The following is a 9,681-nucleotide window of genomic DNA, read 5'->3' on the forward strand; positions in this document are numbered from 1 at the left end:
TAAAAGTCTTCTTTTTTTTTTATTGCAGTACATGTACAGAACTTAACGTGAACTGCGAACAGGACTAATAACAAGCAAAACAAAAACAAAAAAACATGAAATAACAGTAAGCTGTTACTGTTCCTTATTCTGAAGATTTAAACAGTTGCAAAACCGTCAGCTTTCTTTTCTTCGTAAAGGTCCTTTTAAAAAAAAAAAAAGAGAGATCTTCGCTCCTTGACTTGTCCGACTGTAACTGAAAGCCAGTAAAACCCTGGTAGCATATCTGGAATGTTTCGCAATGATCCAAGTGCTTGAGAAGAGGCAACAGTCTTAAGTTCATGTCTCTTCCATTTATGGTTCAGTCTGACACACAGAGTGTGTGTCTTGAGTGTGGAGGTTAAATGTCCTCATCTGGTTCCCGGAGTCTCTCTCGTCTATTACTGTAACTCGTGCGTTTCCTGGAAACAACAACAACAACAAAAAAAAGACATTTGTCCTTCATCAGTTATTTATTTGTATATTTCAGTCCTGTGAACATGCCGTTATTAAATTCTCAATTCTAATGAGTCAAATCGCAGGTTTATGGTTAATGCGCTTGTTCTAATACTTTGTCGTTTCTATAGTAACAGTTCATTAACAGGGACCTGTCTGGCTGCATAATCTAGACAAATAATCCACGGGGAAAAACATATACTCGTTCATATATGGTGACGTTTTCTGGAAGATATTTGTTTAAAATTTATGGAAGGAGTCTCCAGTGTTTTACGCTTTGTACCAGTATATGTTCTGGGCTTTTAAGACGGAGGATTTTCCGCTTTCTTGGCAACGTGACCATCTGTCTTCAATTCAAGACAGACAAACGCTCGCCTTCGACAACATTCGACGTAACTAGAAATGGACAAAAAGCACGGTGTCCTTCGTTAATAATAATTAATTGCACTCATTAGCACGTTGCTGTGGTATAAGAGGAACAGAATGTTCTGGAACATGCTGTTATAAGAAAATCAACTTCCCTTCATTTATTTTTCTATAACCGCAAGCATTTAGTTGAAGATGTTCGATGTTTAGTGAACGTGTCGTATCTTGTCTTTTGTGTGTTCGTGTACCTCCAGAGCAGGAAGGTCAAACCTCCAGCCACGAACAGCAAGAGCACGAGACATACAACCGCTACAGCAGTGCCTCTGCTCTCTCTCTCACAAGGTTCTGGAACATACACACAGAGGCCACATCACTTCTAAATACTGAGGAAAGACATATCTGCCCTCTTTGGTATACATGAGGCCACAGACCCCCACAGAGTGGCGGGGAACAGAGTGTATTCCCCTTCCACCCCGAGAGCACAGCCAATTTTGCGCTCTTGGCTTCCTGCCACAGATGGATGTAGCATCATCGAGAGCTCGTCGGTTCGAATCCCAGCGATGCCACGGTCAGTCGAGAGAGCAAAATTGACCAGGCTCTCTCTAGGGTGAGCGCTTCTGTTTATACCCCCCGGGAGCCCTCTATTACATAAGTTTTAAAACGAAATAAAAATGAATTAAACAAAATAAATAACATTCACAGAGCATGTTTCATACGTGTGGTAGCTCCAAGTGCTGTACAGTCGAGTCGTAAAAATTGCTGAATACACAATATAAAATGAAAATAAGTCGAAGGCACTAAAAAGTAAGAGGAAGTACTTTCAATTAAACGCCAAATTAAAAAGATACATTCACAAATGCCTATGTAACAGCTTAAGTGCAAAAAAAATGTTTTTCCAAATTACTTCTCTTTCCTGAAAGTCTCGTGCACTCTATGTCTCTAGTATATCCATATTTCTGCTGTTTATGCGTGTTCTCCGGCCTCCCTGTCTCGCTCCCGTACCTGCGGTGTAGGTAGCCGAGCTGTGGCCCAGCTTGTTGCTCACCATGCAGGTGAAGTGGCCACACAGCGCCGTGTTCAGGTACAGAGAGCTGCCGTCCGCTGACACGCGGCCCACTGCCTCCGTCACCGCGACTTTCTCGTGGAGCCAACGGAAGACGGGCTCCGTCCCCCAGGCTTCCATGCAGTGCAGGCTGGAGTGCGACACGTTCACCATCACTGACACATGGTGCACGGCCTCTGACACACACACACACACACACATGCAATGAGACTGCGTCCAAGAACTTATTTACATCTATAAGTGTCACCTAAAACTACAGTTAGTTCATCAAAAGCATCGAAAATAAAAGTGTAATAAATATTAACATTTAAACACTGCTGCCCCAGAGAGAAGTTCCTACTGTACCCTGGAGCAGAACCTGAGAAGGTTCACGAAGGAACTAAAATCCGTTCTGGTTCTTTATGTGGAAACGTGAAGAAACGAAAAAAAAAAACACAAAAAACCGTGTAATTGTTTTCTTTGAGATGTTGTTTTGGAAGGCCAGCACTTTGTATCAGACAGCGATATAAATTTCCAACATGGGAAAGTCTTCAGGACAGATGAGTTTGAAGGAACCATTGTGACGATGATAAAGAAAGGTTTGCGGACATCCCTCGACGTTAAACGTAGCTATGAATGGATCGAAAATATGGCATGTCGTTCTTTAAGAAAATAATGTTTTACACTGCCGTGGTGTAAGAGGAATAAATGCTTCGTGACGTGCTGTTAACGTGTAAAAATAAATCGAGCTAAAAATAATAAATACACGTCCTTCCCGTAAAACATTCCTGAAAGCAATTCCTGTCTTGGAAACGCCTCAGGCACTGAAATCGTTAAATTGTCTAGACCAGGGGTGTGGGTGCAGGGTTTCATTCCAGCAAAGCAGAAGCCACACCTGAGTCTATTGAAAGCCGCGACCGACTGATTAAAGAGGTGGACTCGGGTGTAGCTCCTGCGTGGTTGGAATGAAAACCTGCATCCACACCGGCCCTTTCCGGATAAGCTTGGACACCCTTGACCTAGGATTAGGAAATTGATGCGTCTTTTGCTCGTGTTCTAACCTTGAAGAGGTTTCATCTTCACTCGTCTGATTGAACCGCTTCGCCAGTTCCTCGTCAGTAGAACTACACACGTTACTCAGATACACGAATGATGATCCGCCGTCTTGATTAACTCCTACTAAACGAACCGCTTTACGTCTGTGTCTTGCGACAAAGGATTTCAATCAGGATGACCTTTTTTTTTAGGTCGTTCCCGAACAATAAACGAGCAATATTTATCGACTGAGTAACGTCACGTGTGGCCGGGACTGCGGTCTACTGAACAAAATGACCAACGGGACGTCTTGTATCTGTATTGTATCCTGCTAAGATTTTAATCATACGCTTGAAAATTGGTCGTTTCTGCTTAGATGGATTGAAATCCCATTATAACCCAGTCTGGTTGTTTCTATAGCAACAGCTCATACGCAGGAACTTGTACAGCGGATGCACCAGATGAACGAAGACTAATCGTTGATGTGGTGAAGTTATTTGTGAGATTCGTTTAACATGATGGAAGAAGGCGCAGTCGTTCGAGCGCTCGGTCTCGGGTATGTTTTGTTTGCTCGGTGAATTGACGGGCTACGCTTTGTGTTTGTATTGTGGGGTTGTCTGTGTATTGCATCTGTAACACACACAGGTGAGAACAGGGACTAACTTGTCTCTTGGACGTTCCACAACGTTAAATCGAAGTGTTATTCCCAAGAACTGACAGAAACTTTAATAGGAATGAGCTTCAGGATTAGATCTTTATGGACGTTACTAAGCCGCTCCGTTAAGTGAAGACATGGACGTAACATTAGATCGTTCTGGGCATCTTCTAATTATGGTAGTTACAAGTTGATTATAACCGGGACAAACAAGTCATGGGCTGCTACTGTTATTTCCGGTTATTGTCTTCGACCTTCCTGTAAGGCAGCTTGTTTGTTATTTGTAGTCACGTCCATTGGTAGCAGTTTTAATGCATGGATGACTTATAAACTGCTTCTGGGTTGTTTACATCGACTACGCTTGACGTCCAGAATTACTGCATGGTGGGCGTTTAATGTTCAATTCTTCAATCTGATCAGAAGTTGCTGATGAATTTTCTATACTGGAGATTAACAAAGGAGATTTCTGAGGACCTCAAAAAAAAAAAAAAAAAAAAAAAAGAGTTGTTCAGGCTGGAAAGGGTTACAGTCAGCCAGATTGTGTACAAATGGAGGAAATTCAAGGAGGTTTGTGTACAAATAGAGGAAATTACCCTCCCCAGGAGTGGGGACCAAAAATGATTACTCCGGACCTGTAATAGCCCTTGAGGTCACAAAGGAACCCAAGGCGACTTCTAAGCAACTAAAGGCCTCTCTCACATTGACTAATGTTAATGTTCATGAGTCCAGGAGAACACTGGGCAACAATGGTGTGCATGGCAGGGTTGCAAGGAGAAAAAGTCACTGCTCTCCAAAAAGAACATGAAGTTCGGTAAAGCTCACGTGGACCAGCCAGAAGGTTATCGGGAAAATGTTTTGTGGACGGATGAGATCAAAATAGAAAATTTTGGTTTAAATGACAAGCGTTATGTTTGGAGAAAGGAAAATACTGCATTCCAGCGCAAGAACCTTATCTCATCTTGAAACATGGTGGTGGTAGTGTCATGGTTTGGGTCTGTTTTGCTGCATCTGGTCCAAGACGACTCGCTGTCATTGATAGAACAATGAATTCTAAATAATACCAGCAAATTCTGAAGGAAAATACCAGGACATGTGTTTATGAACTCGATCTTAAGAGAAAGTCAGTCGTTCTACCTTAGAACAGTTAAAGAAGAATGAAGTGAATGTTCGGGAATGGCCAAGTCAAAGTCCTGATCTTAATCCAGTAGAAATGTTGTGGATGGACCTGAAGCAAGCAGTTCATGTGAGGAAACCCACCAACATCCCAGAGTTGAAGCTGTTCTGTACTGATGAACAAGATAAAATTCCTCCAAGCCGGCGTGCATGACTGATCAACAGTTAGCGGAAACATTTAGCTACAGTCATGATAATGATAATGATGAGGAGTCTTAATTAGTCACGCATACACTACAGCACAGTGAAATTCTTTTTTTTCCCGCATACCCCAGCATGCCAGGAAGCTGGGGTCAGTGCGCCGAGTCAGTTTATATGGATTACGCTATCCGTATTTAAAAAGGACGAAACGGCTTGACTACCAAATTTGAAAATTGAAAAACTTCATACCGTACTCGTGGACGGTGCAGCGTGCCGAACTCTGACCTCCTTTCTGGTCTCGGACCGTGACCGTGTACACGCCGTTGTCCGTTCCCTGGTAGTCCCGTAACGTCATCACAGACCCGCCCTTCTCAACGATCACCCGGCCTTCTGAGCTTTTAGCAGGATATTCAGCCACCACGCTTTTCCCAGAATTCCTTTTTCCCTCGACTTCACGCTCCCACGTGACCTTGGTGACGTGATCCCCCTGGGATAACTCAATCTCAGCCTGCAGGACCAAATTCTGCCCACTCACCACGTAGACGGTCTGCTGGCTCGGGAAACGAACCGAAACACAGAGGCAGCTCGGGAGAACTGTTTGGGCGAACAGCAATAGTACAAGAACACTCAATCGCGTTATTCATAAATCATGTGATGTTTATTCACACGTTAAAAATAAATAAATACAATTGCAAGAATCTCAACATCAACGTTGATACCTTTCTCAAAATCTTTTTTTTTTTTCCCCTTTTCCACTTAATTGAATATTGAAGATGTGTCCTGTTTTAAGCGGTTCCTGAAAAATCAGCGAGCCGGATCTATTGATCGAGGAACAACACATTAATTCTACAAATTCGAAAACAGGACAACAGAACGCAGTGGAACGGAAGACGACGTTTATCGAACAACCACCAATTAACTTAATTTCACAGCTTTCAGAGGAAACGACACAACTTTTATTTCTAGCAAAATCAGTTCTATATAGTTTGGTCAAAAAAAAAGTCTGTTATGGAAGTGACAATATCTAAGGTTTAGCCATCATATTTATGACCTCTGACCCCTTGCTTTGACCCCCTTTAGCTGAAAAGGCCTCAATCGTGTTCGCCAAACTGTGGTCTGTTTGATTGGTTAAAAAATAATAAAAAATGGAGGAGCTGTTTATTATTAATTAGCATTACACACTTGTTTTGTGTCTTCCTCTTGCTTGGCACACATCGGGAAAAAAAAAAAACAACCCTTCTGACACATGCTAGGGTTTTTGTGGTAAATTTCTCTTTTGTCTCGGTTAGCACTGTTTAAATTGAATTAATCTGAGCCTAATATTTAACTAGTTGTGTTCAGAGAGTGCACAGCATTTACGTTAGCATTTTAAGGAGTGTCTGGTTTCAAAACATTTGAGAACCCTTGTCTTAAATGAAGAATCTTAAAAGATTAAACTATTAACTGTGCAATATTTAGTTTTTGTTGTTACACATGATCTAATCCACGTACTTATGTTGAGATCCTGGAATTGGCTTCGCCGGCATAACTGTGCATAAAATCAGGTGGCAGTTTATCCAGAAAACAACATGTTCACTTCTGTTTTTGAGATGCATTGTTTATTTCTATTGGCACCCTGTCCAGGGTTTACCCCGCCTTGTGCCCGATGCTTCCTGGGATAGGCTCCAGGTTTCCCCGTGACCCTGAAAAGGATAAGCGGTATAGAAGATGGATGGATGGATTGTTTATTTCTATAGTGAACTGAGCAAATTTTAAACTGTGATTTGTCTGAAAACCATCACTCGATCACTGACATCTAAAATTGTGAATCAACTCCACATTTTTTGTTCTGTCCAGCAGTAAACACAGCCCATTCCAGGTATTCATCTACATCAGATGTGTTCGGAGTTCTGGACTGGATCCATGGTTTCAGAGATGAGGGAGCATTTTCAAAATCTCACCAAATGCTTGTAACAGGATGCTGGCCAAGAAACACGGGGATCCCAGGTCCATGCTAGCTGAAAAACAGAAAGAATCATTATTTCCGTCACCACCCACAGCTTCATTCCTGTCTGTGTATATCTAGGTGTGTCCATGAGAATACTCCTCATTGTTGTTTTCAGTGCATGACAAAGATTGTATAATTTGGATTTTTGCTTCATGACTACTTTCTGGGGCACATGGTGGCACATTTGCCACCATGGGGTTCGAATCCTGCTGCTGCTGCTGCCCTGTGTGTGTGGAGTTTGCATGTTCTCTCCGGGTACTCCGGTGGAATGTGAATGTGTGTGTGATTTGTGCCCTGCGATGGATTGGCACCCTGTCCAGGGTGTACCCCGCTTTGTGCCCCATGCTCCCAGGTTCCCCGTGACCCAGTAGGATAAGCAGTATAGAAGATGGATGGATGGATGATCTGCCAGACCTGCCAACTTGCCAATTTTGGGGCACAAGGTGGGGGACACCATGGAGGGTGCCACTCCATCGCAGGACACAATCACACACACATTCGTACACTACGGACACTTTTGGACAATCAGCCTACAATGCGTGTCTTTGGACTGGGGGAGGAAACCCCCGAAGCACGGGAACATGCAAATTCCACACACACAGGGCTGTTGCGGGAATCGAACCCCCGACCCTGGAAGTGTGAAGCAAACGCGCTAACCACTAAGCCCACCACCAATCACTGATCGCCATTGTTCCCAACCACCAATCACTGAGCACCATTGTTCCCAACCACCAATCACTGAGCACCATTGTTCCAAACGACCAACCACAGATCACCATATTTCCCAGTGACCAACCACAGATCACCATTGTTTATCCCACCTGCACACTTCTTACTTTTTCATTTTAAACTCTCTTCTTGGTGATACTTACAAGCAATATAAGCGAGTCATTCCATCCATGTCCTTTGTGTCTATTTCTGAACTACTCATGCCCACTGCTTCATTTTGTCTCCTTGATAAAACTTGATAAATATGCAAATAACTACTGTGGTGAGATGACCAAATACACATTTCTTTAAGAAATCAATAATATATATTATATATATATATATATATATATATATATATATATATATATATATATATATATATATATATATATATTTTTTTTTTTTTTTATTCTAACAAAAGTCTTGTTTTATTCCCTGCTGAAAAAAAACAACAAAACAACAGAAGACCATCTTGGAAATTCTAATGGTTTCCACTGCAAATACAATTACAAACCATTACTAGTCCTTGATAGTATCCACTATACATAACATGCCACATAGAACCCAATTTACCAGTAGAGACCCACAGGGACCATTACAGTTTCCATTATAACCAATACAATTCCCATTATAACCATTACAAATTCTACAAGAATTTCTATTGTTGTTTTTTTTTCCCCCAAGCAGGGTCCTACTATATTCAAAGTCTCATTTTTAAAATAAAAATCCTTCTTCATGTAACAAGTTTGGACATACAAATGATCTTGATGATGCAAATGAATCCATGACGTCATCCAGAGACTTCTAACACACCTGGCAACACTGCCTCTGGTCCTCTCGAGTTCTTGCACACACTTTAACTCCCATGCTTTTTTTTTTTTTTTTTTTTTAAATCTACATACGCATCTGGTGAAAATATATACAGCACTCGTCTATAGTTGTTGTCCTTCCTGTCTCACCTGCAAGTCAAATCTGTTATATGATCAGAATTAAATATTAATATGATACAAGCTCCACAGCAAAGCAGCACAGAAACCATCAGTGTAATAGAAGTCTTACCTGGCTGGAGTGACCAAGGAGGTCCAAACGACTATCAAAAAATTAACAGTGCATCAGATTAAGCAGGAATGTCTAATCATGTCAATAATCAGATATAATCAGACAGCCTGCTGAGGCAAATTCCGCTTGAGTGGAACACAATCACAGGCGCGGTGGGATGAAACCTCAGAGCAACCAAGCCACGCCCACATTCCCGCGGTTGCCAGATCCTTCAACAGCATACTTGTTTTAATTTGACTTTTTTTTCCCGTCAAACTGATACCAAAAGTAATGACCAACACTATGTCGTGTCATTTATGCGTTAACATTTTAATACTAGCCTAATGTAATATCGATACAATACTGTTAGCCCAGTACTTCCGAACCAAACAGTACAGTGTCAGGGTTGTCATGGCAAACTCCCGACCCAGTATACAACCCTACTAAAAACAGTCTGTGACGTATTTTGCTCTGCGACACGTCTTTACACCTGCAGTTTCGTATTTAAGGAGTGACGATGGAGAAAAAAACCCCAAAACATCGTTTCTCAAAACTTACTGTGATCTTGCGTTTGTTTGGATAAGCAGTTACAGTGGTGCTTGAAAGTTTGTGACCCCCTTTTGAGGATGGGGTTAGAATTGTTTCATAATTCCAAAATAAATAGGTTACGATCCACAAATAAATGTAGTGAGATTTACTAAAATTCAACAAATTCACTGAATGATATCCACAAATATATGTTAGTAGTTTCACAAAAATAAATTAAATTGACAAAAAATAAAATGAGATTTACAAATATGTCACAAACACAACTCTGCTTTGCATTCATTTGTGGATCGCTTCCTGTGCGTTTGTGGATTTTTAAACATATCTAGGGTCAAGAGTGTACATAAATGCACAAATAGTTGGACTTCGCCGACTGTCTACTCAAGCCAATCAGAAAACCACCACATCGCACGGACCAATCGTAGCACGTTCTCACTCTGACCAATCACGTTTTGTTTCCCCATCAGGAGGGGAACCTTTGCACCACAAAAATAAATTTAATTGATCAATTTA

At 41.5% G+C, this 9,681-nt stretch overlaps 1 protein-coding gene across 3 annotated transcripts; it reads right to left on the bottom strand.

Annotated features, from left to right (window-relative positions):
• Positions 1 to 9,651, bottom strand: si:dkeyp-97a10.2 (uncharacterized). Of its 3 annotated transcripts, none has more exons than XM_053611833.1 (6): positions 7,746 to 7,882; positions 6,827 to 6,883; positions 5,136 to 5,480; positions 1,843 to 2,079; positions 1,089 to 1,185; positions 1 to 440 (listed from the first exon to the last, which is right to left on the bottom strand). In XM_053611833.1, exons 2-6 carry the CDS (start codon positions 6,876 to 6,878, stop codon positions 380 to 382), a joined length of 792 nt encoding a protein of 263 aa, XP_053467808.1. In that variant the 5' UTR covers positions 6,879 to 6,883; positions 7,746 to 7,882; the 3' UTR covers positions 1 to 379. The 3 variants fall into 3 exon arrangements, with proteins under 3 accessions (XP_053467808.1, XP_053467807.1, XP_053467806.1); XM_053611832.1 differs by lacking the exon at positions 7,746 to 7,882 and adding an exon at positions 8,644 to 9,651 and having other exon boundaries at positions 2 to 440; positions 6,827 to 6,879; XM_053611831.1 differs by lacking the exon at positions 7,746 to 7,882 and adding an exon at positions 8,644 to 9,651 and having other exon boundaries at positions 2 to 440.
• Positions 9,652 to 9,681: the final 30 nt, after the last annotated feature.

The sequence above is a fragment of the Ictalurus furcatus genome, chromosome 23 (assembly GCF_023375685.1).
Source record: "Ictalurus furcatus strain D&B chromosome 23, Billie_1.0, whole genome shotgun sequence".
Lineage (NCBI taxonomy): Eukaryota > Metazoa > Chordata > Actinopteri > Siluriformes > Ictaluridae > Ictalurus > Ictalurus furcatus.